Genomic DNA, 27,476 nt, shown 5'->3' on the forward strand with positions numbered 1-27,476 from the left:
GAGGCGGCGGCCGCGGCGGTGGCGGGAGCGGTTCCGAGGCGGCGACACCGCACCAGGGTTCCCCCCTTTCCCCCCGCCCCCTCCCCCGACCCTCCCCCCCTCCCGGGGCCACCCGCCCGCCCCTCCGGCTCCCCGCGGACACGCAGGTAAGCCACCGGGGAGGGCCGACCCCGGCTCGACCCCGCCGGGCCGCCCGGCCGCTCGCTCGCCCGCCAGTCCGTCCCTCCGGCGTCCGTCGCCGCCCGGGGTGGCGGAGGGAGGAGAGCGACGGACATCGCGTCCGTCCCCGAGCGAGCCCGCCCGCCCAGCGCGGCCCGTGGGCCCCCCCCCCCCGTCCAGTGCCGCTCGCTCGCTCGCCCGGGGTCCCCGCCGCTCCGGCCCGGGCTCCGCGCCTAACCGAGGGCTCGATGGTTCCGCCGCGGCCCACAAAAGCCCCGTCCGCGGGGCGGGGCGGTGCGGGGCGGTGGGGACTCCGGGCGAGCAGGCGGGCGGGTGCGGTTTGAAGGATCCCGCTCTCGGGCTCCCGCCGCCCCGTCGGGGAAGATGGCAGCGGGGGACGCTGGGGCTCGCCCGGGCCGCTGCACCGGGGGTGGGGACAGGCATGTGCTGGCCCTGGCGGGGAGGAGGGGGGCTGGGGAGGGAGGACGGGACTGCGGGGCTCGCCCAGGCCGGCGTGGGAGCCGCCCCCCCCCGACCGAGCCGGTTCCTTCTCCAGAGTTCCCCTTTCACGTTGGGGACCCCCCCCCCGAGGGCTGCTTTCCAAGGCGACAGGGTTAACTGACGTCGCTCCCCGGGACAGCAACAGCAGGAGGGGGTAGGGCGGGGGGTGTAACCGGTTCGCCCCCCCCCTGAACTTGCTCTAAAGTTTGATAGATGAATTTGGAAACGATCGGGGGAATCGGGTGTCGTGGAGACGGACGCTCGGGGTGCCCGGTGCGTCCCCCCCCCCCCTTTTTTTTTTTTTTTTCGGTGGCAGAGCCTGCTTTGGAGATCGCGCTGCCAGGGGCGGGCGGTGTAAGGTGACGCTCGCTCGCCTGTCGGCCCCACCGAGCAGCCTTCAAATTTAAGAGGGAAACGCGGTGGAGGGGTTCCTCCGGGTCTCTGATTCGCCAGGCTGCGGTCCTGAAGGGTTTTAATGCAAGTGGCGTCTGCATGATTGTCGGCTTCTCGTCCCGAGACAGACAGACAGAGAGGGGGGCAGTGTTTGCTCTCCTGTTGAACTGTACGGGGCCGGCGCTGTGTCTCTCCCCCACCCCACCCCACCCCACCCCACCCCAGGGTGCAAAATCCTATTAAAAATCAAACGCCCCGGACTGAGAGGCTGCAGAGTTTTGTAAACAGACCCAAGCAGCTCTTTTAAGTTGTAAATACCTTTGTTTGATGTTGGAGGCAGCTTTTTTTTTTTCCTTTCTTTTCTTTTTCTTTCTTTCTTTCTTTCTTTTTTTTTTTTTTTTTTTGAAAAGGCATTGGTGAGGGCGTGTGCCCTGTCCAGTGTTTGAATTGCTTGAGCGTTTGTAACCGGCCAGGTTACAGAGGTGTTTTAAGTAGCGGACTCGGTACTTTTTGTAGTGTGTGTGCGCGCGCACACAAGTCAAGTTGACAACTTCTTTTCTGACTTAGCAAGCCATGCAGGTTCTAAGAAAGGTTTAGACTTGAGTAGTTGGGGGAACTTTTAATTCTTGAAAGGTAATGCTGAGTGCTAACTGGGCAAGTTGGCTTTTGGTTTTTTTGAGACTAATTGTTTGCTTCTGCTTGGCGCTCCATGTGCGCTCCATTTACTTTTCATTATACCTGATGAATCTGATACCCACTGTGTAGCTGAGGAAGCTAAAAGTCCGGGTTTTGTTGTTGTTACATTTTGTTGTTGTTTGGAGAGCTGGAGAGATCTGATTATGTAGCCCAGGCTGGCCTTGAAGATCCTCCTGCCTCAGACTCAGGAGTCCTGGGATTACAGACACTGGGCCCAGGCTAAACTTCAGACATGAAATGTTTTTGTTTTAATTTTATATGCATTAGTGTGAGGGTATCAGATCCCCTGGAACTGGAGTTACAGACATTTGTATGCTGCCATGTGGTGCTGGGAATAGAACCCTGGTCCTCTGGAAGTGCAGTCATTGAGTCACGCTCTTAATCTCTGAGCCATCTCTCCAGCCCATGAAATGATGTCTTAGCCATTAAAAATATCAAAGAGTTAAGTTTCAAGCTAGAATTGACTCTGCCAATATTAGTACCAAACGAGAGTTAAGCAGTTATGTGCAGGCTAGATGTACCCTTTTTTTTTTTTTTTTAAGCCTCCCATGCCACTAGCTGACAGCTCCGTTTTTGTTTGAGTTGGGTATTGATGTTTTCCAAAGTTAGTACAATATCCAACTGTCATCTGTCGGTGTTTTTATAGCAGGCAAAGTGAGCTACATGAAGCTTAGAAAGAATAGCTTGCTAGCTAATCCAAGTCAGGATTATGCCTGACTCCTGGTGTGGCAGTTTCTGTTAATAGGATAGGTAATGTAGGTGTGCCTAAGGTTTTCTTTAAAACCACATTCATGAATACAGGCAAAGTGGTTCAAAAGTGCAGAACACTCTCCAGAGGTAACTGTTGTCACCAGTTCCATAAGTACTCTGCACATGGTTTGTGCTTGTGCAGCGTGATCTGGAGTATGTACAGTTGACCAAACATACCTGTTCATCGGCTCCGAGTAGGTGGATTGACTGACTCACCACGGGTTAAAAAGGCTATACATCTTTTGTTGCCTGTCATACTTACTATGGTGATTTTCTTATTAAACTAGGGGAAGGTTTGTGAGAACCCTTTACGCAGCCAACCTATAGATACATTTTTTCCAACATTCAGATCATGATCAGGTCATTTTGGTTAGTAAAATATTGCTTATTTAAGCTACACGTCTTGTTTCCTTAGACATAAGGCCGTTGTACAATTCATATCCTAAAACAGTTAACTTTATTGACAAACTGAAGCCTCCTTTGACTCACTGGAAATGGTTTAGAACCAAGCCTGCCCTTTCTCTTGAGGTATGCATGTGTTCCTGTCAATTTGAGAGGACACTGTGCCTTAAACCTGTAGGAAACTGGCCCCCTGGGATCAGCGTCCCGTACGGGGGGGGGGGGGGGGAATCTGGGGAAGGTTCAATTCTCTGATCCACTATGGTTTAGGGAATGATGAAAAGGTGTGCTTGTTCAGAACACACACACTTTAGAAAGCATTTCCCATGGAAGTCGGCTGAATCTAAGAATAAGGAACCTTTAGCTATGAAGGGGCAACTATATAGTCATAGACCACATCCATTAAGTCACAAAGACACACACACACACACACACACACACACACACACACACACACACACACACACACACACACACACACACACAAATACACCTGCATGTTAAATTTGGCCTGGACCTTTTCCTGTTAACCAAGCTGGCATCACTGTTTAAGGCGGTCTTACATTCTGTTGAATAGATGTATTTGTTTTCAAGTCACTTACTACTAGTCAGAGTCCTGATGTTTTGATAAGTTTGATGATAATAATGAATTAGTTATGGTGTCAAGGCAACAAAAAACTACACTTCCATGGAGCTCTAGAAAATACAGTTTTCCCTTTTCCGGAGTGCTCTTTATTCTGTGTAAAATGGGTTGGCATTGGGTCATAGCATTTGGTGCTGCTTAGTTTGTTCTCTCTCTCTCTCTCTCTCTCTCCCTCTCTCGCTTGCGCGCGCGCGCGTGTGTTGCACTCATCCAAGTGTATCTTTAATATTGGTTACTGGAAATGTACTTTGTGTCCAGAAAGCATGAATGTGTGAAATTTTCACGAGACCTTGCCAATTTGCTCTTCATAGAGGTTGTGTTAGTTATTTGTCACTTTCCTGATGGGTGAGTGAAATGCCGATGGTGATGGATATTATAGCAGAAACATGAGCTTCAATTTGACTTTGCTTCTTTGGAATAAATAAAACTGCTTTATGTTTGCATGAGTGAGGGTGTTCTAAGTAACCATCAACAATTGAGTTGCTGCTTTAGAAAAAGTTGGTTCAAGTCATTGCATTGACTTCTCTGACTTCAAATGCAAAGGTCTTTTGTAAAGGATCAACACAATTTAGAGTATCCAGAGTGTCTACAGATTAAACAGCCAGTTTTGAAAGGGAAAGGTTTGTATCACTGAGGAGAAAGGGGGTGGTGGTGCTTGCATTTTTCTTTACCTGCTGTGGCTGTCATTGAGTGGCTACTGTTGCTCTGACTTCCTTGTAGAATTCTCTCCAGTTTCCCAGATTAACTTTAGTGTTCCTCTGCTTTACTTAGCATCTCCCACCCATGCCCAAATCTATTTAGGAATCTGCCTGTGCATAGCTGGAATGCTTGCGGCTCAGTCCTGACCAGTAGCTGAAGGATGGCCCTAAACGACTCACACCTGTTGAAGCATGCTAGTAGTTTTAGATTCTAGAATTTTTTAGATTTCTTAACTAAGAGATCAGTTGGTATATCCTATTTTCTTATTAAGCACACAATTAGTAACTCATTTGGCCTACATTGTAACAAATTCTTCTCAAAACGGTGTTTTGAGGTTTTCATTTAGAACAGTGACTGCATTTCTAAGAAAACTGCCAAATTGAGTTTCTATAAATTCTTTGGTTTGTTTGTTTTTTGAGATAGGGTTTCTCTGTGTAGCCTTGGCTGTCTAAGAACTTCCCTTCATAGACCAGACCTTGAACTCACAAGAGATTCTCCTGCCTCTGCCTCCCAGGTTCTGGGATTAAAGGTGTGCGCCATCACCAGACTCTAGGGATAGATAGTTGCGGTTTAGCTCTAATGTTTGAAAACACCAATTGGCAAATGAAAGGCTCCTTTCGATTGTAGTGAGCATACTGTAACATAAAGTACTGTAACTCGAAGTATTATTTAATACACCACATAGTATTTGATCCGAATATTTTCTCTCACAGTATTCTTTAGTTTCAACCTGATATTGGGTAGAAAGGTTGTACTAGTTGGTGAAGCTTATGTTTTTGTTTTTGTTTTGTTTTTTCTTTTTTAGAAAAATCTTGTGCTGTGAATGAATGATGCACCTGAAACATTAGTCTCAGAATGTCAGCATCCTTTTTGTTAAGTGTTGGGAAAGGGGGAGCAGAGGCAAACCTGGCTCCTTTACTGTCTTGTTGCCACACTGCCTTCCCACAAACGAGACATCATCTTCCCTTTCTCTTTCACCCCTCCAAACCCTCCCATGAACCCCACCTTGTTCTCTTTCAGATTCATGGCCTCTGCTTCTTTGCTTTGTAAGTGTGTGTGCGTGTGCGTGCGTGCGTGCGTGCGTTCCTAAATAGAAAAATAAACACTGCTCCATCTGTGCAGCGTTACTTGTATGTATGTTTTCAGGGTTGACCTTTGGTATGCTCTTCCTTGGGGGAGACTGTTGCTCTCTCTGCTCTCTGCATTCCTTAGCTGCTCTAGTTCTTTGTCTAGGCCATGAGCTCTTCCATGTTAGCATGTCTGCTGGTGTTGTCCTCACTCAGGTCATGTTTTGACAGCCATCTCCTTGAGACTTGATGGGTGTGGATTTTATCTGGGTATCTAAGCACACTTATTTACACTGTAATAGGAATTGTGCAGGTTTGGGAAAATGATGGTTGCAGGTTCTCCTCCAAGACCCATGACTTCACTAGCCCAGGAGCTGACTAGGTTTCCTCTTAAGTCCAGTTAGAGAGCTGTTGTTACCACCAAGCTGTGTGTGCCACTCCTGCACCCGTAGAGTTGCTGTGCCAAGCTCTGTGGTTCATAGGCACCGGAGACTGTTAGCAGCTTCCCTTCTATGGAGGCTTTCAGGTGAGGTCCAGCTTGGATGCTTTGGCCCAGCCTTCAAAGAGTATGGTGTCCTTAGCAATGAAGACTTAGTTTTCACCTAGGGCAACCAAGGGCAATAGCCATCCATAATCTCTGATGTTTGGGGTGTCTCTTGGACAACCCTGACCAACAGTTCAGAGGTGGGGGGCTTCTCCCGCCTGTGTTGGAGTTTGGTTAGGTGGTCTTCGGCTCTTAAATAAAGCATTGTCAGCTAGATGTGAAATTTCCACTTAAATTACATGTGTATATTTTTATGTAATTTTAGATAATGTGATTGATTCCTTGTGACTTTTATGCATCCTTACTGTTATTTTAGCCTCCTATTTATCTCCCTCTCTTCCGTAGGTGACCCTACCCCCAATTTTTTCCATTTTCCCCTTAAGATCGATTGGACCAAGCTATGCTATTCCTTTCTATCCCCCCCCCAACTCTACCGGTTTCTGTGGTTACTCCAGATTACATACTCAGTCTGAAGATTTGGAGCTGAGAGCTTCATGAGAGAGAGCACATTCAATGTCTATCTTTCTAGTCTGAGTTACCTTGCTCATTATAACCTTTGCTAGTTCTATCCATTTTTTTAGTTACCACAAGTAATATTTTTGGCATATTTTGCATGAAATTCTCCTGGCTGTGCTTCCTTTAAAACAGTCTCTTTTCATCAATAGAAAGAATGGGCATGTTGTCAGTTAAAACATGAGCAAATTTTCATTTAAAAATTTTCCTTTCTTGTGAAAATATGAAATTATAGTTACTCTTGGTTTTTTTTAAGCTACTATAAAAATGTTTACATATTCTCCAGCATTTGATGTTGCCTTTGATTTTGCTTAAACCTGTGTGGTACGGCTACATTGGTTGGCTCATGAGGCTTAGTTTGTATTTTCATGGTGACTTAGAATTACTTTTATCTTCTTATGTTCCTGTTTCTCATGGGGATGGCCTCTGCAATGACATTTCCTTTTTGCTCACTTTCTAGTTGGATTTTCTTTACTTTTTAGTCAAGACTCTTCCTTACTTGTTCTAGATCCATGTTCTAGCCAGATAATAGGGTTCATAACTTTTTTCAGTTTGAGTTCTCAGTAGTCTTAAAGCAAGATTTTAATTTAATGAAGGCCAGTTTATAGAGTGCATTCTAAGAGATTTTTATTCAGATTCAGTTTGTTTGTTAGGCAGTGAACTGGAGTTAAGGTGGCCAGCTGGAATGACCTAAAACTAAACTGTGAGACTTCCGTGCTCTTTAGGTTTTGTTGGTTGTGCTACGTAGGCAGTGTTCTTTTAATCCGGAGAGCAGGCAGTGTGGTGAGAGCACACTGGCTCTGTCCCCGTGTTCACATAGAGAATCTAATGTTTTGAATAATTATTTGTGTGTAGCTTGTGGCGGCCAAATTTAGCTGTGTTGGTTTTGCATTTTGTTTCTCTTCTGTTTAGGTCTGTGTGGACTCACTCAACCACTCCAGTCGAGTTTGTTGCAGGATTTATCATTCCATCTTTGACATGCTTCTGCATCTTTGTGAAAAATTAGTTGGAGATACATACGTCTGTTCCTGGGTTCTCTGTTTGGTTGCAGTTATCCCTGTGTGCCTTTGTGCTGGTACCACAGTGTAGAGCTCCAGCTGTGTAAGGTTTAAAACTGATGGACCTGTTCTTTGTTTTCCAGTTCAGTTTTGAAGTGGTTTTAGCTTTTCAGTGGGCTTTGTTGCTCCATATTAAGTTTAGAATAATTCTTGTCTGTGGTTGTAAAGAGAGAGACTTGTTCTGATCGTTGTATTAAATTATCCTTGAAACCATATGTACTCTTACTGTATTGCCTAGCAACTACACTTTAGAGTGGTTGTTGGAGGGAGACGTTTGGTTGACAGTGGGTGTGCACACAATATGTACGTCGGCTTTATCAGCAGTAGCCCAGTGTCCCTCAGTGGGTGAGTGGCTGAGTCAGTGGCAGCTTAATCCCTCACAGAATGCCCTTGCGCACTAGAGGAGTGAACACACTGTTGATACGGGCTTAGCTGAGTGGACCTCAGCAACACTGTGCTAAATCTGAAAAGCCCATGCTGTGTGACTTGTGTATGTGATTTGTGTTGTCTCTGTAAAAATAGCAAAATGCGATCTATCGAGTGTTGTTTGACAGGGTTTATAGGGGGCAGGAGTAAGTGTCTTGTTTGTAGTGATGAGTATCTACACATGCAGAGTGATGGCACAGAGAGACACCGTAAGTCCCTGTCACTGTCTGGGTTTGGAAGTTACCACTGTTGAAACAGCAGTTTGTGAATCTGTAATCATTTCAAAATTAAGAAGCCAAAAGTAGGGACTGGAGAGATGGCTTAGTAGCTAAGAGAGTCTGTTGCAGGCCTCTGGTTGGGCAGTGGTGGTGTATGCTCCTTTTGTCCCAACAATTGGGAGGCAGAGGCAGGCGGATCTCTGAGTTCGGGCCAGCCTGGTCTACAGAGCAAGTGCCAGGATAGGCTCCAAAGCTACAGGGAAACCCTGTCTTGAAAAACAAAAACAAAAACAAAAAAAAAAAACAAAAAAGATATGATGGGTTCCACCTACACAGTGGGTCAGTGGGCCAGACCCCTGCTCAGTTTTGCTTGGGTGGCCTGAAAGGCCCAGCTCAGCAGGTGCCTGCTGCCGCCTTTCTAGACTTTGTACTTTGGGGTTTGTTTGTTTTTCTTTTTGTGATACTGGTGATTGCACCCAAAGCATCATATGTGCTAGGCTTAGATGTTTTTCTCTCTTTACATCTAGATACTAGCCAACTATCACAATTATGTCTACTCTCAGTAATTGGCCTAGAAATAGGATTGGTACTTGGTTGGATTTAGAATAAGAGGTTTTTGGTGGCAGTCTTTACAACAGCAAGTCATGAAAGCAGTTTGACCCTTTTCCACGTACATCTTAATACCTGGGGATGGGCCTTGCCCTCCAATTAAAATAATGGGATTGTTTTGTAAGATGTTTACTGTGCTTTCAGGCTCTTTGTATGATGCTCAATGTAGGAAGCTAGAGTTTGTGCATGTCTAATAAATATTTCCATCCTCACATGAAACTTAATAAACTTTTTTCTCTCCTCAGGTTTCTTGCTGTTTTGTAGCAAACAAGAAAAATGTTCTACGCACATTTTGTCCTCAGTAAAAGAGGGCCTCTGGCCAAAATTTGGCTGGCGGCCCATTGGGACAAGAAGCTAACCAAAGCCCATGTGTTTGAGTGTAACTTAGAGAGCAGTGTGGAGAGCATTATCTCACCAAAGGTAGGTGTGACTGTGGTGGTTTTTACGGCTTTGTTTATTCATATGTGAAATGGAATTTGTAAAACAGCTGCAATTGTACATTGGAAGCAAGGGAGGCCTCAAGGTAGCTTCTCCAAATGTCTTTCCTCATAGTAATCTTTAAGATTTCAGTACAGTAATGAGCATAATGTATAGACTGGCATTGAGAAATTCTCTTTAGGCTCTGTAGCCTGACCCGCCGTGGTCTTTATTGTGTGTGTGTGTGTGTGTGTGTGTGTGTGTGTGTGGCGGGGTATATCTGGGGAATAATGCTGAATGGCAGCAGAGGCTCGTTCTTAAACTTTGTGTGGAAAGGTCTATTTTTAGGTGGAGGGCTTGGGATTAACGTTTTTATTCTATAGAAGTTGTGCTGGTTTTACAATTAGTAGCATATGGAACTGACTGAGCGTGTGTCTTTCTTTTATAACCTTCCTAGGACAGTTCTGACTTGAAGTTTTTAGGAACAGGAAGGCTGGACAGACAGGAAAAGTTATCAGAAGCCCTAGCACATAGACCATGCTGGCCTGATAGTATTATAGGTGTCTATGTTAGACACGGTATTTGCTTTATTGCTTACTTAAAAGTAAGTTTAGTGCCTTGTAATTGGCTGTATTCAGAAACAGTGATGTTTACAGCTCATTTAATTGTGGCACAACATTGGAGTCCCCTGTCTCTAGAATGTTCAGGAACTGAAAGGCCTCACATCATTAGAGGATTTGCAGTGAGGAAAGGTCCTTGTTTGGGTTGACCGTGATTCATTTAAGCCTTCTCTACTGGACTAGTTTACATTGTTTCTAAGTTTTTGAACTCTTAATTCTTCTGGTACTGTGAAATGCAACCGTTTAAACGACAGCAGAATTATGCCTTGAAGAAAAAGTCATATTTCCAGGCCAGAGAATTGATTTAGGCAGTAAAAGTGCTTGCTCTGCAAGCCTGGTGGCCTGGTTTCAGGTCCCTGAAACTCCTGGAGAAGCAGAATGAGGTGGCAGCTGTCTGTGATCCTGGGCAAGGTTGAGCAGGCTTGAAACAGGAGGGAACAAACACATCCCACGTCTCCAGAAAGGGCCGCAGGCCAGTTAGCCTGGGGTACACAGCACAGTGCCAAGCAAGAAGAGGGGCCTCCTGCAAAACAGTAAAGAGGAGAGCACTAACGGTGTTCAGTAGGCTAAAAAGTATTTGCCATGGAGCCTAACCTCCCCAGTAGAGTCCCTGGGACCCACGTGGTGGAAGGAGATAACCCTGACCCTACAAGTTGTCCTCTGACAAACACAAAGGCACATACTAAATACGTGTAATTAGAAAACACGGTGGCAGACAGCTTTTGAGCCCTGTGGCTGTCCTCTAACCCTATAGACATGTACACACATACACATTATACTTGCGTACTTAAAATCACACATGCTTTCTTAAAGGGTGGTCTTTTCAGTGAATAGTACTAGAACAAATGGTGTCATCATATATGAGAGTATGCACCGGATTTCTTCCAGGAATAAGTTAGTGAGTCTAATAATAATGAGTCTGACTTGTCTTTTGCTGTGTGGTAGCATGGGTATAAGCTGAGAGGTTAGTTAAATTTTCTCCAGCACTGAAGCACATTGTACCTTTGTAAAACACTGTTGAAAGAGCAAAAAGACACTCAGATGATACTGTTGGAGGAAAATTATTCACGCTATACAGAGAACTCTGGAGACATATAATTTCTCCTTTTTAACAACTTTTGTCCGAATTGGATCAAAGAAAGTATGCAGAAAGCAAGTAAATACATTTAAAGGTGTTTCCACATCATTTGATCAGAGAAAACATTAAAACAACCAAATGTCATTATGTATTTATTAGAATGACCAAAATCCAAGACCCCAAGAATACTCAGCGTCGGAGAGCGCGTGCAGCAATAAGAACAGCTCACACCTGGTGGGGATGTGAATTGTGGGACCGCTTTGCAGTGAGAGCCAGGAGTCTTTCCCTGGTATTTACTCAGAGGTAGTTGAAGACTTCATGTCTATACTTTACTCAGAGTTGCCGGCGATACAGAGCACCTAAGAGATAGATCCTCGGTGCCTGAGCTGACCAAGTGTATACAAAAGCGCTGCTCTGGAAGGCTTCCTGCTGCAGGCTTGTGGCGTGGGACACTCCTGTGGTGGTAGAGGGAAAATGAGAGGTTGGGGAAAGGAGGGACTTAGAACTGGGCTGACACAGGCTTGATTTCAGTGTAATGAAGCTGTGCTGCCTGCTGTCATGGCGAGTGCATGGCCTTGTCCATGCAGCCATCTAAAGTGGACTTTGGGTCACCATATGACTGTAGCATTAGGTTGGGTGTTGTTGGCAGTGAGCCACTCATGTGTACGGGAAGTCACTTACATGTGAGTGAAAGCTGCCGTGTAAATGTGCTGAAGCAGACATTGGTCCCAGAGTTCTGAATGAACAGTTTTTGTATGCAGTCCTTTTAATGATAGAATGCAGTATGCACACAAAATTGTGCATATGGAGAAGGTATTTGTGTGTCCAGAGTCAGCGTATAAAAACGTGTGTGTGAGAGAGCACACAAAGCCTAGGATGTATAGCAAGACATTAAGTTTCTGTAGGTGGTAAGATTGAGGGCTTTATTTCTCCTTTTTAAGGTAGCCAGCTATATAGTAATCGTTCCTGGTTAAATCTCTCTGATCATATCCTTGAATTGTCCTTAAGGTTTAGGAAGATAATTGATGGGCTGATTGATAAACTTTAATATTGTAACAGTGGGCTTCCTGTTGCACTAGTTTGCACAGCTGGTCCGGTTATTTGGGAACACGGTAGGTGTTTTGGTTTTTTTTTTTTAGTGCTCATTGGGAGAGTGTGTTTTTTTGTTAGAGTCCATAAATGGTGTGAGGACTTTGGCTTTAGTGGATGCTCTTCGTAGCATACATAGAGTACTTTGTACACCACAGAAAGGGGGAGACTGGGGTAGGTGAGTGCGCTCACAGACATGGAGACGTTTGACAGTCGTGAAAAAGATTACTATGGGGCAGCACAAATGACTTAAAATATTTAAGGCACTTCTAGGTGGTTTTTTATTTGCCTATATTGGAATATGGTGTGAAGCTATGGTGAACTGACCTGAAACTTAGTTTGCTTTGATGAGCACTTTGTGTGAGGAAATTGTTTGCTTATTGAGAGTGTATCAGACTTGTGGCTCTAGCATACTTCAAGCTTACACGAATTCCCCGACTCCTCCGTTAAAGGAACCTTGGTCCTCATACTTATATTTACATGGCTTGAAAGCACGTCTTGCTTTGTTTTACCCACTCTAACCAAACTAGTTCAAAAAGAAAGCCCTTTGTCCAAGGAAGTCACACATTTTGGAAGTTGCTCATTCCAGACAAGGAGGAGGTGTTGTCTTTCTTAGGCTGCAGTACCATCTATAATTTGAAAATCCATTAGACCACATACATGTAGATAGATTTTTTTCCCATTAATTAGGGATGGGATATTAGAAATTACTTTTTGTATCCTAAATTTAATGACATTTGTTATAATTTGATGTGTCTAAAAATTTACGCTAGCAAATTTGTTTTTGCTTTAAATCACATAAGATAACCATAAATACAGAGATTAGATTGCAAATAGGGTCCTAGAAAAATTCAGACACACTTTAAGTAACAATGCATATAATTTAATTTTAGGCATATGCTTTAGCAAAAAACATGTTTTTACCATAGAACTTGGGAAGCTTAAGTTTGTGGTATGATTTGGAAAAACCATCTGGGGAACTCTTTGAGTTGATATTTTTTATTCTTTGAATTATTGTTTTTTTCTTGTAGTCAGGAGAATTTTGAATACTTCTGTTGAGCTCATTATTAGTGTTATCTGTTTGGGTCATTATTGTGTCTTCCAATGTAGTAACAGAAAGGAATGAACAGTGGCTTACCAAGGGAAGGTGTTACAGGGATGTTCTAGGGCAGATCTGATTGGCTGGCAGCTCATAGACATCCCAGAGCCTCAGCATTCTGCCCATTGACTCTTGACCGTTTTCCTGTCTTCACGCGGCAGGGAGGGAGAAGGACAAAGATGTTCTGTTTTTTTTTCAAAGTCTTTCTCAAATTTCCTGGCAAATGTCACCCTTATTTCTACTGACTGAAATGTATAAGCATGCCTGGTCAGTAGCAAGTTTTAACAGACAGGGCTGAAATAATAATCACTTCATGGCTAGGAGCATCGGCTTCTGAAACAGTCACAGTTCTCGTTCTCCTTGGTAAAGTCATGGGCAGATTGCTTCCTGCTCCGTGGCTACCTCTATGTCTAAGTGAATTCTATATGACTACTGTTCAGTCTGGGTTAAGGGAGCTTCTCAAGGAGTGGCTAAGTTAGAGCAATTAATGGTAAGGAGCAAATGTTTATTAACCAACTTTAATGGTTAAATGAAAGTCCCTATACAGTAAAGTACACTTAGCTCGATGTTGAAGGACAATGAATTTATTACTGTCTTACTCAGGTGAAGATGGCACTACGGACATCAGGACACCTCCTCCTGGGAGTCGTCCGGATCTATCACAGGAAAGCCAAATACCTCCTCGCAGACTGTAATGAAGCATTTATCAAGATAAAGATGGCTTTCCGGCCAGGTATTGTGACTTTCTTTCTTGTCTAAGCTCTGGGGTTTCCCATTCTTCAGATGGGAGTTGCTGAACAATACTCCAGATAGGTGTGCTTTGTTTTCGTAGCAGCATAAGGAACCCTTTGGAGGACAGCTGAAGTACTTCCATTCTTGGACTAAGGAGTTAGTGTAATTTCAGCATCCTACACACAACAGCCGAGTCATCAGAGCTGAAGTGTGGAAAACTGGTAGATGTGTGGTGAATTTTTAAAAGACGGATAGGGAAATGCCACTGTCAGGGTTTGGTGTCTCCCACACTCCCCCCCCAAAAAAAAATGTTAATGTACTTTTAAAATCAGACAACATTTAATCCTGAGACGTTAACATTGTTTGTTGTGTTGTTGCTGTTGTTTTGTCTGGGGTGAGATTTGATTCTAACAGTACCTACTCACAGGTGTCATGCTGACACCGAGGAACTGTTACCTGTTTAGAAGTGATCTGAATGTGGGCTGGGTTAGCTGAGTTGGCCCACAGGAAGGACCTGGCACGAGTCCCCGGGGCCTGTGGGAAAGCTGGGCGGGATGGCACCTGTCTCCAACCCTATACTGGGAGGGAGGAGATGGGGCCATCCTGGGGCTCTGACCAGCTAGCCTTGCAGAAGCTGTGAGCTGTGTGTCGAGGGAGAGGTCCTGTCTCAATACTGAATATTTGAATGTATATGGCGTGCTTTATATAACTTGTATTGAGGCTGTACATGACAGTAAACTACATAGTATTCTATTTTGGCCTAATAAAATATGCTTATTGTAGATACCAGGATAAATGGGTTTGTTTTTGTTTTCTCAATACTTGTCATTCTATTTTATTTTGGTTTTTCGAGACAGGTTTTCTTTGTGTGGCCCTGGTTGTCCTAGAACTCGATTCATAGACCAGGCTGATCTCTGTTTTAGAGTACTGGGATTAAAGGTGTGCACCACCACCACCTGGCTTGCCATTTTATTTTTAAATATTTTTATCATGGAATGTTTTAAGCGTAACTAAAATTGTATTACTTGTTTTCCTAAAATAACCAACTACTGATCTAGGGGAGATTACTTAGCGGTTTTCTTAACATTTAAACACGAAGGGCATGAGTTTAGCACCCACATTATATGAAAAAAAAAACAGGGTTCAGTGGCATTTGGAATTCCAGGACTGGGGAAGAACATGGTCCCTGAGACTTGTTTTACATCTTGTCCAGCCTAATTGTTGAGCTTCAGGGCTGATGAGAAACCTTCCTCAAGAAAGGTGGTGAGCCGTTGAAGTCCCCTGACCTAGCCCTCTGGCTTCCACACTGCACACAAGGAAAACATGATCAGATTAAAGAATGCGTATTTATTATTCTCCTTTGCAACCATTCCTATTGCCTCTAAATTTCATGGTAGAAAGTAGGAAGCTAACGGTGTTTGTTTGTTTGTTGACATGCCCTTAGCTAGATGCATAACCTGTGCCTGGACTGTTTTTGTAGAACAAGCAGTGTGGCTTCTGGGAATGTGACTGCAGTCAAGGTCATTCATCCGCTGCCAGCCTTTCTCGAGTATAACCTCCCAGAGTTGTCGTCATGCTCCCCGTGGCCCACGCGTAATCTGCGCTTAGCTAGGCTTTCAATCTGGGCGTCTCTCTTCCAGGTGTTGTCGATCTGCCTGAGGAGAACCGGGAAGCAGCTTACAATGCCATCACTCTACCTGAAGAATTCCATGATTTTGACCAGCCACTGCCAGACTTAGAGTATGTCTCTCTGCATCTCCCCCCTTCTGGCTCTCCTCCTTCCCTAACCCCCATCGTTTAGCCCGGTAGCTGACTTCCAGGTGTATCCGTTGCCTTCATGTTTGATACTTCGTTGAGAGTGTGTTGATCTTAAGTGTAAGATCTCTGGGAAAGTCGTGTGCATATCAGCATCTATCTAACACAGTGGGAGAGTCCTAACGGACTTGGGCAGAGCTTACAGATCCTGAAGACTTGTCTAGGCGTGTTCTTTACATAAAGCTGTCAGTAAGCTTGGAACTTGTTTCCAGATGATTTTTTCAGAGAGATATATTACAGATACATATTGGTTGTCTTAGCAAGCTGTACTGAAGGCTACAATTTTCAAAATACAGATATGTGATGGGTTGCAGTACCCTGTGAAGAATACGAAAGTATCATTATTGAAAATACATTTAAGAGGAAAAGGTTACATGGAGACGACTGTTTTGCAGAGAGCAGTTGTGTGTTAACTTTCTTGTCAGTCATTAAAGTCTAGCTACTCTGCTGGAATAGCAGATGTGACAGTGCCTTACCACAACGTGACAGCAGCCTGTTTACCCTTCTAATTGAAGGCATGAGCATAGAAATGGGGTCTAAAATGAGGTGGACTAAAGTCTCAGGCAACAGCCAACTTTATTCAGAGCATCAGACAGTTTACACTCCAAGGGTTGAGAAGAATAAAGAGTACAATCAAAAGGACAAGCCACAGGTGACAAAAAACATTCTTTTGCATAGAGCTCGCTCCTCTCCACGACATCTGGGAGGAGCATGACAACACATTCTAAGAGCAAGTCCGTGGTTTGAAGAAAATGATATCATAGCAATTTCTGTGGGCTCCTTGGACTGTGTTCTGACACCAGCCCTCTAGACTAAATGCTCCATTTATTCCACAACACATTTTCTTGCTTATTTGAAAATATCTGACTCCTGATGGATTTTTAACCAGTTTTCGTCGTGTGTTAATTGTGGCTGGGCACTGGCTGCCTAGCATTCGGAACCTCGGTTACTTTAGCCTTTCTACTAGCCTGATGCCAGCCTTTCAAGCTCACGTCCCACTTTGTTAATGGCAGGTGATCTTTCTTTTGGAAAGCTTGTGCCTTTAGAAGCAAGATACTTACAGCATCTGTAATAATTTGCTTTAAAAGGCCTGTGATTGGTCAGCTGGGTTGGTATTTTTGTTGTGGTATTGGTCATTTGTTGTGCATTTGCAGATAGTGTTCTTACCAGTGATTAACATGATGTACTTTTATATTATACAAGGGATGTTATTTGTTAGTAAATAAACGAGTTTCAGAAGCATAAGGAAGTTGAGAGTTGATACCCACCCTGTACTTTCAGAAGTGATACATAAGTAGTTCAGCCTTTGTAAATTTTTTCTCTACAATAAATACCATGTTGCCTTGGGTAGTGATTCTAACGTATTTTGCTAACCTGTGATTAATGACTTTAAATTTTCAAATGCAAATTAACTTTCAAATCATATTAGGGCTGTATTGAAGTTTGTTGACTGTAGCGTTAGGCTTCTCAAAGTTGATAGGGTATATAGAGAAAATTGGGCTACTTTGTGAAGCTTGATAATGTGTATTTGAACTTTATTTTTAAAGTGACATCGATGTCGCCCAGCAGTTCAGCCTGAACCAGAGCAGAGTGGAGGAGATAACCATGAGAGAAGAAGTTGGGAACATCAGTATCCTGCAGGAGAATGATTTCGGTACAAGCACATTGCTAATCGCTAGTTAGATTTGAACTATGTTGTTACATTGTCAGGAATTACAAAGGATGGTAGACTAAAATTATTTCTGTGCGGACAGAAACACTTAACGTGTCTAACTGTGCGTCAACAACTTGCCTAGGTACTGTGTGTGAGGCGTCGTGCCCGTTGGTATACCAGAGCCCATTGGGGTTCTTGCTGCACCTGCTCTTGGAGTGTGTAACGTTGCAGTGCTGTGGTAATGCCCACTCTTGAGCTAGCTGCTTCGGCACAGTTCATTGCACTACTGTGTATGTTACTCGGAAACTTGAGTGGTCAGATTGGCAGTCATTCCCATTCTTTTCTGGATAGCAGCACTTTATATCAAAGTTGAAGTCTGTGAATGCTAATGGCACGTTCAGTTGACGTTATAGACGTTCTGATGGCCCAAATTGTGCTAAACGTTCCCCAGAGGTACAAAGTTTAAGCCAGGTGTTTTAATATTTGCCGCTAAAGAAGACTTCAGTAAGCAATGCAGCATCATAGCTGTAATAAATCATCAGCCTTTGCAAGAGTGGCATGCCTGACTTTGCACAACTAATGCCATTTACCGTGTGTAGGTGACTTTGGGATGGATGACCGTGAGATAATGAGAGAAGGCAGTGCCTTTGAGGACGACGACATGCTAGTGAGCACCAGTGCCTCCAACCTGCTCTTAGAGCCCGAGCAGAGCACCAGCCATCTGAACGAGAAGATCAACCACTTAGAATATGAAGACCAGTACAAAGACGACAACTTCGGGGAAGGCAATGACGGCGGTATCCTGGGTGGGTGTGAGCTCTTTCTTCACTTGTGTTGCAGAATAGACACCGACTCCAGATGCAAATGGGGGAACTGGGATCGGTTGTCCCAAAGCTTTCTAGAAAACTAGCCAAAATGCTGAGCTTTGTGTTCATGCTTCTGTGAAGAGTTCAGAATTGTACTAGTTGTTCAAACTGTTGTGTTATTTGATAGTTTGTGGATATATGAACTAGAAATAAAAGTGATGGACAGAAGTTTTTTCAGATACTAAGTGTGTTATGCCTTTATAAACTACCTGGAGAGAAACAGATGCAAATTGAATATAGGTTTAAATTTAATCCCCTTAAACCTATTTTTTTTTTTTTTTGTCCCTTGATTAGTTATTGTGGTTTTCCCATTTCTTTTTCCGATTTTAACTGTTACATTTTCTATTTCAGATGACAAACTGATAAGTAATAATGATGGTGGCATCTTTGATGATCCCCCTGCTTTGTCTGAGACGGGGGTCATGTTGCCAGAGCAGCCCACACACGACGATATGGACGAGGATGACAACGTGTCAAGTGAGCATTTTATGTTTCAGGATTCTGGGAGTGATGGGCTAGGATGGCATAGCCACAGAAGACAAGTCACAAAACAGACAATAATAACACAGATTCTACCTCTGAGTAAATTGTAAATACCCTTGGCCGGCTGGCTTAGGGTTGATGGCTAGTTCACATGTTTTCAGTGTGTACTCTGCTGTTCCCCTCTTTTGTACATTGCAGTGGAGTTCTGCACGGTCTGCCTGGAAAATATTAAATTCGTTTTCTTAAAACCCATGGGGTGTTGTTACACTTCCTCAGCAGGGTTTCTTTTTCCATTTGTAGGGTGTGCGTATTGCACCTGAGTCTGTTATGACCGTGTTGCTTTTCCTTACAGTGGGTGGGCCCGATAGCCCCGACTCAGTGGATCCTGTTGAGCCAATGCCAACGATGACTGACCAGACAACACTTGTCCCAAACGAGGAAGAAGCCTTTGCATTGGAGCCCATTGATATAACTGGTGAGCAAATCCTTAGACTGCAACGTGTAGAACATAGGTGGTGTCTTCTTTCTCTGCTGCTGCTTGCGCTTGGATCTGTCGCCCTCTTTGCTCTGTCCAGTGTGATTGGATGTCTTGTGGACGATCTACCTGTAGAGTGAGCTGCGGGGGGTAAAATCACAGAGCAGGTTTTCTGTTATTGTGTATTTTAGTCTTTGGGGTTTTCACATACAATGTCAGTAATCTTGGGGCCAGTGAGATGGCTCAGTGCGGAAAGAGGACCTGAGTTCATTGACTTCCCCCTGACCTTCATGGTGGTAACAGAGAACCAATGCTCTCAGTGGTCCTCTGATGTGCAAGTGTGCCCCTCATTCAAACACACCAAAACTAACCTCTAACAACTTCTGTTAATATATCATACAAGCTAAGTAAATAAAGCAAAAAAAAAAAGTACTGGAACCATTCCTAGGCATCTCAGACTACTCTAGACATTGAGCATTTTACAGCCCCTATAAGTAGTTGGCCTATTTTGAACAAAATAACGATTAGGCACTGTGAAGTTTCTTTTCATGGTCACATATAAAACATTAGAACTGGCAGCAGGCGGTAGTGGCACCCGCCTTTAATGCTAGCATTTGGGAGACAGAGGCAGGCAGATCTCCTTTGAGGCCGGCCTGTTCTACAAAATGAATTCCAGCACAGACAGGGCTACACAGAGAAAAAAAGTTAGGACTAGCCAGGTGTGCTGACACATGCCTGTAATCCGTCACCTGGGAGGGAGTCAGAGGCAGGTAGATCTGCCACTCAGGGCTTCTCACACAGCAGCAGCAGAAAAAGCACTCAGAACTTGGTGAACGTCCCTACCAAATGGTCAGCCCTGAAATGTGTATATATACAAGTGACATTATACGGACTCAACGGGTGGTGGCTGTGTGTTCATGCACAAGAGGCCATGAATGAAGACAGTGGGGCCCATGGGGAGGGCGAGGGGGAAATGGTGAAACTGTGCCCTTAGAAAGCGAAGACTACTTAACAATAAATATGCACTATTTCAAAAGAAAAGAGCGTCAGAGCTCAGGGCTTCTCACCTGACGGGTGTGGTGTGGTGTGGTGTTTACAGAATAGAGCTATGTGGGCTTCACGGGATTGACTGTTGGACTATTTTACCTGTTTTATGCCAAAAATCTATTAATTTTGCAATTAATAAAATAAAAATCTATAAATTTGCAATCAACAAATTTCTATTGCACGCCAGTGTGGTACATAATGCTTGAAAAACATCAGTTAAGTCATCCGGTCTTCATGAGGAAGGACTTGCTCTAGAGAGAAGAAGATAATGGCCAGGCCAAGGTGTGGGGAGAGCGGCCCAGGCTGGCCTCTCAGGAAAATGACCTGTGTTCTCTTGTTCTAGTCAAAGAAACAAAAGCCAAGAGGAAGAGGAAGCTGATTGTCGACAGTGTCAAAGAATTGGACAGTAAGACCATTAGAGCCCAGCTCAGTGATTATTCGGATATTGTGACAACTTTGGACCTGGCCCCGCCCACCAAGAAGCTGATGATGTGGAAGGAGACGGGGGGAGTGGAGAAGCTGTTCTCCTTGCCGGCACAGCCTCTGTGGAACAACAGGCTACTGAAGGTAGTGCGGCTGGCTGCTGGTCTTTGTGTCCGTGCGTGACTTCCGGGCACACTGACTTGGTGGGCCTTGACTTGACCATTCTGACGAGATGCTTCTCAGCCCTGTGGCCCTGCCGTCGTCCCCCCTTAAATCCAGCGTGCCGAGTCAGCGCCCCCCCCCAAGCGTGGGTGGGAGGGTCTTCCAGGTGTAGAAAGCCGTTGTTAATGGACGGTGCACCCTCCTCAGCTCCTGACTGTGTGCTGTGCCTCTCCACATTGGCATGCTTTAATTTGACGGCAGTGCCTTCAGCCCCAAACCCATGCTACTTAGCAGTTTTCAGCTCACTAGCCTTCCAAACTCCTACAAAATAAGTTTTGTGGCGAATGTTGCTTGAATGGTGCTGTTAGGCCGTGAGAGAAGCGGTTGATTTTTCTCGACAGTACTACAAAGCAGCAAGATTCTGAAGGGCTGCTTTTTATTGGAAACCCTGTCATAGAGTCTTGAAGAAGACCTGTAAAATGTTTACTCTTTGGAAGGAGATACTTCTTCAGTGGCAAAGCCACTAGTATATGCCCTGTTGGTATAACTAGCCCCACAGCCATGTTCATGTGTGGTTCCTAATTAAACTCATCACACTCGGCTCACAGGGGAAAAAAAAAAGAGACTTGAAGGTAGAAAGACTACTTTGAGTTCATGTATTAAAATAACCATAATAAACCCATTTTCTTAATGAATGTAGGCTAATTAAAAACTCAAAATTAGTTTCAATGGATTTCATTTTTGTCTAAGCAAGAATTTAAAATTTGGGGTAAAACTGCTTCTATGAATTACATTCATTACACTGCTGTTTATAGTTTACAATGTGAGGTGCTCTTTTGTGAAATAATCACATTTTTCATGCTTGTTAATAAGTAGGAATATGTTGCTTGGCGATGTAGAATTTCACATAGTAGTTCAGGTTGTAAAACTCTTCAGTTTTGTGACAGGTAAAGTGTAAAATTTATCAATGAAATAAGTGCAGGCAAGTAAATTTAAAGCCTTGAAGCTTAATAGATAGTTGTTTTCAACCTTCTAAAATGACTGCAGTTCTAATGTGCACACTTGTATTTCAAGTAATTTTGGGGTGGGATGAAATGTTACGGGAAGCATGCTGTCTGTACTGCTGGTGTTGAGTTGGTGTGATGTCACAGCTGCTGTTTCTCTGTTTGTGCCAGCTCTTCACGCGCTGCCTGACACCCCTTGTACCGGAAGACCTTCGGAAAAGGAGGAAAGGAGGGGAAGCGGACAATTTGGATGAGTTCCTCAAGGAGTTTGAGAACCCCGAGGTCCCTCGAGAGGAGCAGCAGCAGCAGCAGCAGCAACAGCAGCAGCAGCGTGATATCATCGGTCAGTTCTGCTGAGAGGGTTCCCACACGAAGCTTAGCGCCCACTGGCGCGCTGTGCTGCCTTCGGGGGCGGCCGTGGGGGTGCACTGTCTCCTGGTACTGGTTCTTACTGCCTTTCTTCTTTAGGGAAAGTAACCATATCTGTGGCCTAATGTACTAATTTTAAAAGCACATTGTTCCAAAATATTGTTGAAAACTAAGTTCTTTTCTTGTGATAATTGCAGATGAGCCCATTTTGGAGGAGCCCAGCCGCCTCCAGGAGTCAGTGATGGAGGCCAGCAGAACAAGCATAGAAGAGTCCGCCATGCCCCCACCACCACCTCAGGGAGTTAAGCGAAAAGCTGGACAAATTGACCCGGAGCCGCCCGTGATCCCTGTAAGTAACAGTAGGACATGATCATTCGGTTAGTTAGTTGCAAGTTAAGGAGTCTTTTAGGTCAGTAGTGTTGGTTTAAGCACAGAATGGCAAGCACCACTTGCAGAAGACTAGCAGTTGAATTTAGGAACGTAGTCTTTTTTATCCTGTGTTGGAAAGGGTGTTAATGAACTCAGTAGAGCCTTCTTGGTGGTGTGTGAATAGTCTTACTTCACAGTGGTCCAAAAGGAGTAACCTTGGTCCGTTTGGCATCAGTGGGCTCCAAACCTGTACTGGGTTATTTGAAAAATCCCTACCTCTCTCCAATACCGGGCAGGTTTTTAAATAATCGTTACATTCTCAAATAAATGAAAAACAGTGAAGTAATAAGTGACTACTTCATTTAAGACCTCCCAGTTTTAAGTCTGGGATAAATTAATTTGAGGAAGAAAGCAGGCCTTTGGTAACATTGGGCAAAACTACTAACCATACAGCTGCTTGCCAGCCTTGAACTTTCTCTGGCCTGTGATGGGAGGACTTGTCAGTAAGGACCCTTATTTTCTGTATGAACACAGACACAGGGCATGGACAGAGCCTGACTGCTCTCCTGGTTGTTTCTTAGGGGCTTTTCTAATGCTCTGAGATACTCATATTAATCTCAGAATGAAATAGCACGGGGGGGGGGGGGGGGCTCAGCAAGCAGTGTCCTTGTCCATGTTAGCAAGTTACCGTAATGGCTCTAAGTAGGTTACCGGGTCCATCCACGTTTGGAAGAAGCTACCATTAACCCTGGGTCTTGAATTGCCTTCTTTGTTGTGTAAGCCTCAGCAGGTCGAGCAGATGGAGATTCCACCAGTAGAGCTGCCCCCAGAAGAGCCTCCAAATATCTGTCAGCTGATCCCAGAGCTGGAGCTCCTGCCGGAGAAGGAGAAGGAGAAAGAGAAGGAAAAGGAGGAGGAAGAAGAGGAGGAGGTAAGAAAAAAAGCTCTACAGTGAGGAATCCCACTCGTTGACTTGACAGGCTTGAGCCACGCCAGTTAATGTTGGCCATCAGGGCGATGGGAAATGTCCAGATAGAAGCAAAATTGAACTTAATTCTTGTGCCATGAATCGCCCAGTGCATCACATTCTGTGCTGTACTGTAATTACTTCACAAGCTTCCCTCAGAAGAAAGACAGGGCTGCCCTCACAGACTGTCGCTAGACTTCAGCATTGCTTCTGCTTGCTCTTAATTTTTTTTTTTTCTGATGGTTTGTCGAGACAGGGTTTCTCTGTGTAGCTTTGAACTGCAGCTGTAGACCAGGCTGGTCTCGAACTCACACAGAGATCCACCTGCCTCTGCCTCCCAAGTGCTGGCATTAAAGGCACTTTTTATTATCGTATGGTCAGTATTCAATTCTTACTGCCATTAAGCCAGCCTCTAGTCTAACATTCCACCTGTGGCCCAGAAATCAAATAGCCAGACATACTCCATTTGCCTGAGTTTGGGTTTTGTTTTAATTAGGCCAGAATCAGACCTGGCTTGCGTGAGGGAAAACTAGGAGGACTGTAACTTTTTACAAAATAGAAATGTTTTAGACATGGTTTCTCCTTTTTTCCCTGTGGTATGTCAAGGACATTTCTATAGTTTTTACCTGGCTTATTTCTGGATAGCTGAAGTAGTGTAACTTATTAGCTCTTTGTTTGGTGTATCTGTTTAAACCTTTGCCTTTAAAATGTTTTCCAGATAACTAATTGAAATTGTTATATTTTTTTCTCAAGGCCATTGTTTATATATTGAATACAGTTTTACTAACAGCCATTCGCATTTCTAGTTTATCTTCATGTCAGTGACAGTAGTAGATACTGTAGTGTGACTTACATTATTTTAGAGCTAGATTTTAGTTTCCCAACCTCTGTTAATTTCAGATTTATTAAAGCTGCTGATCCTGGTCCTTCTAATACCTGTGTGTCACAGCTGTGATCCATACCAACTCGGAGTCAGCCATTTGGACAGCTGGTGTGGAGCACGTATTAATAATTAATAGTGTGCATTTTTAAATGTGTAAACAGTCTGAGTCACTGAGACATTATGCAGACTCTTTGGTACTGGTTGGTGATGACAACCTAGAAAATTAAACTATAGAACTCACATCCAGCATTAATTAATTTTTCCCAGTACCTAGATTGGCATCGTCCAATTACTACTTTATGATGTAGGTTACTTAATTGATCTGTTTTACTTACAGCTATATGTAATTGAAAGAAAACAGTGTACTTGGTGTGGTTTGGGTCCTGGCACATGTTTCTTAACCATGGCCTGTGCTGTGTAGACCACATCCTTACAGACCGGTGTGGAGACATTATATTCCGATCTCTCCTTTTTGATGAGGAAGACAAATTTCAAATGATTTGAGGCAGCAAGATGGCAGTTTGTGTGGGGGGGTCAGACTGTGTTAATGGAGCTTTCCGGACACGGCAGTGCTGCTGTTGCTTCAGAGAACACTTTTTTCAACCTGTGGTCCTTTATTCAGGATGAAGATGCTTCAGGGGGTGATCAGGATCAGGAAGAAAGGAGGTGGAACAAAAGGACCCAGCAGATGCTCCACGGTCTTCAGGTATGCCGTGACAGTCCCCAGAGAGTCCCTTCCCAGAATCAAGCCCTAGGGAACCTGGAGTCACAGTTCTGTGGGAGTGTTTCCAGGCCTGCATTGCTCTGAAGTATTTTAATCACATGCATGAGTTGTCGAGCCAGGAGTCACCTGGGAAGCATCTAGGTACTTGGCCATGCTCACCCTGAAGAGCGGATCTGGGGTGCTGGGCTAGAGACAGAATTCCTACGTGCATTTGTGCTTTCCATGTCCCTTGAGCAAGTTAACGTGCTCAGTCAGGCAGAGGGCCGGGTGTCAGTAACCTCAGCCTTAGCAGTCGAGACACGGGTGAGGCTTGAGCAAACTGAACTTCCCACTCAGTAGTTCAGGGTTCCCTACAGTAGATGAAAGGAATGGATACTTAGGGTTTGGGGGATTGAAGGGGGGCTGATTTGATTTGTGGTTTTGTTTTCACAAAAGATTTACTTTTGCTGTCTCACATCTATATCGAAGCAACTTTGCTTGCTTCGTGGACTTTTATTTTGCCTTTAGGTAAGCCATAGTATGTTATGGCCCTGTACCTTATTGAATAACATGATGAGAATAACTGGATACAAATGTCCAGTCCCAACCACACGTAGTTTAGTTTTACCAGTACAAAAAAATTTCATCATCCAGTTACTACTTCATTGTGTGAGTTACTTGAATTCTCTTTTCTGCTTTGTTTTATTTCAGCGAGCTCTTGCTAAAACTGGAGCTGAGTCGATCAGTTTGCTTGAGCTGTGTCGAAACACAAACAGAAAGCAGGCTGCAGCAAAGTTCTACAGCTTTTTGGTTCTGAAAAAGCAGCAAGCCATCGAGCTCACACAGGAAGAGCCATACAGTGACATCATTGCAACGCCGGGACCAAGGTTCCATATTATCTGAGGAGCTGGAAGCATTAGTTCTAGTGTTTGCTCACTAGTACATACAAATTGCCCCCGTGTGTAGGGCACCAAAACCCTATAAGGAAGTTTTTAGATTTTTGTTTGTACAAAATCTTTGCCTTTTCTTTCTTCATCTCTCCCCCCCCCCCCCCCCCAGTGTTTCTAATTTGTCCACCATCTTTTAAGGGAAACTGCTTATTTGGGTCGGGATTGTATTCCTGGAGAGAACAGTACCCCCAAGAACCCAGAAGACTTTTAACCAGTCAGAACAGATGTGTGCAATATTGGTGCATGTGATAATATGGAGTGATAACAGTCAGAAGTCCCCATTTTTATGTTAGTTTTCCATTGCTGTGTTGAAAGGAAAACCTGCCTAGGAAAATGCCTGACACTCTTAAGAGCTGTGGTTTGAGTCCCTTGACGGGAAGAGAAAATGTCTTCCCAGCAGTCTGGTTAACCACTGTGCCCAGGGATAGATAGCACAGGAAGCATCATGATGTCTTCTTGATCATGTTTTAAAGTAATGCCGTGATGAGCAGGAATTTGTGACTTGTGTTGTGACTGACCCGCTTGGACTGTTGTGTCGTGAAATCATTCCGTGAGAGTCTCAGGCGCTCGGACATTAGTGCAGCTCAGGGTGATGAGGCTGCCGATCACTTTTTTAAAGTTGTTTGGGTATGTTTGCTTGAGTAATGCGATCATGAAAATAGAAAGTCTGCTGAAGGGCAGGCTGATGAGAAACTACACCAGGTTGACTTTGCTTTACGCAAACAGTGCTGTAAAAACTAACGGCTTCTCCGATATTTATTATAAATGTTAGTACTGATCTCTTTACAATGCTGCACACTCCTGTATTGGAAGCTTATTTTAATCGTTTCGCAACTGTAATCCTGTATCAGTTTCCTATAATTTAAATGGAGAAAAACATCAAGATAAAGGCTTTATTATTAACAGACCAGATAGCACCAGAAATTATGTGACTATATATGAATATCGAAATACGTCTTCACTTGTCGGAAAAAATTATGTTGAAAGTTCTAGCTTAAGTGTTGGCACTTTTATGGGGGGGAAATCAATTTTAAAACTAAGACTTCCATGTATAACCAGTAATTTTAAATTATGTGAAATATTTTAAATTTGTGAACTCGTAATTACTATTTTAAATGATTCAGTTTCTTGAGAATGGTAATTGTATAAAATTGCTCTTGCAGTTTTATTTTCAATACACCGTGCCTGTAAACCATGGATATCCCCTTTGTAAAAAGACATTGTAGATAATTGAATGCTTGATTCTAGAAAGGTCATTAGTTTCTTGTTACACATTTTGTTAGTCTGGTTTTTGTCGCTTATTGGGTTTAATATTGTTCTTGAAAATAGTTGATGATATGTTATGTATAACTTTTCTAATAAAAGTTGTGTTTCAAGCTGTACATTTTGGAATATACTCGGTGGTATAAACCAGGAGAAATGTCAACTGAGAAAAGGTTAACATGACCAAATATTTAATTTGCCTTACCTAGAATAACCTATGCTAATTGAGGTGTTTTGTTTTTAAGTTTAGTAATCACGTGAATAACAGTGACCATTATCCAACCACTCGTGTTGAAAGACTGCACTATATTAAGGCAATTCTAAATTTAGGCG

General features: G+C 43.8%; 1 protein-coding gene across 2 annotated transcripts; it reads left to right on the forward strand.

Moving 5' to 3' along the window:
- On the forward strand, positions 1-27,262 carry Rad21 (RAD21 cohesin complex component). 2 transcript variants are annotated; one of them, XM_027431418.2, is made up of 14 exons: positions 1-146; positions 8,921-9,095; positions 13,582-13,711; positions 15,351-15,450; positions 17,073-17,179; positions 17,779-17,985; positions 18,397-18,522; positions 18,881-19,003; positions 20,394-20,617; positions 21,811-21,982; positions 22,206-22,357; positions 23,159-23,308; positions 24,850-24,933; positions 25,642-25,833. In XM_027431418.2, the coding sequence occupies exons 2-14, from the start codon at positions 8,952-8,954 to the stop codon at positions 25,831-25,833; spliced, it is 1,911 nt and encodes a 636-aa protein (XP_027287219.1). In that variant the 5' UTR covers positions 1-146; positions 8,921-8,951. The 2 variants fall into 2 exon arrangements, with proteins under 2 accessions (XP_027287219.1, XP_027287220.1); XM_027431419.1 differs by lacking the exon at positions 1-146 and having other exon boundaries at positions 8,952-9,095; positions 25,642-27,262.
- Positions 27,263-27,476: the final 214 nt, after the last annotated feature.

This window comes from Cricetulus griseus, chromosome 10 (genome assembly GCF_003668045.3).
Source record: "Cricetulus griseus strain 17A/GY chromosome 10, alternate assembly CriGri-PICRH-1.0, whole genome shotgun sequence".
Taxonomy (NCBI): domain Eukaryota; kingdom Metazoa; phylum Chordata; class Mammalia; order Rodentia; family Cricetidae; genus Cricetulus; species Cricetulus griseus.

What these genes read in the sequence shown, in the direction of transcription:
- Rad21 (XM_027431418.2), top strand. Translation starts at nt 8,952, where the DNA reads ATGTTCTACGCACATTTTGTCCTCAGTAAAAGAGGGCCTCTGGCCAAA. An exon ending in CAATGACGGCGGTATCCTGG is followed by an intron (nt 17,986 to 18,396) that starts GTGGGTGTGAGC and finishes TTTCTATTTCAG; the next exon opens with ATGACAAACTGATAAGTAAT. An exon ending in GGAACAACAGGCTACTGAAG is followed by an intron (nt 20,618 to 21,810) that starts GTAGTGCGGCTG and finishes TGTTTGTGCCAG; the next exon opens with CTCTTCACGCGCTGCCTGAC.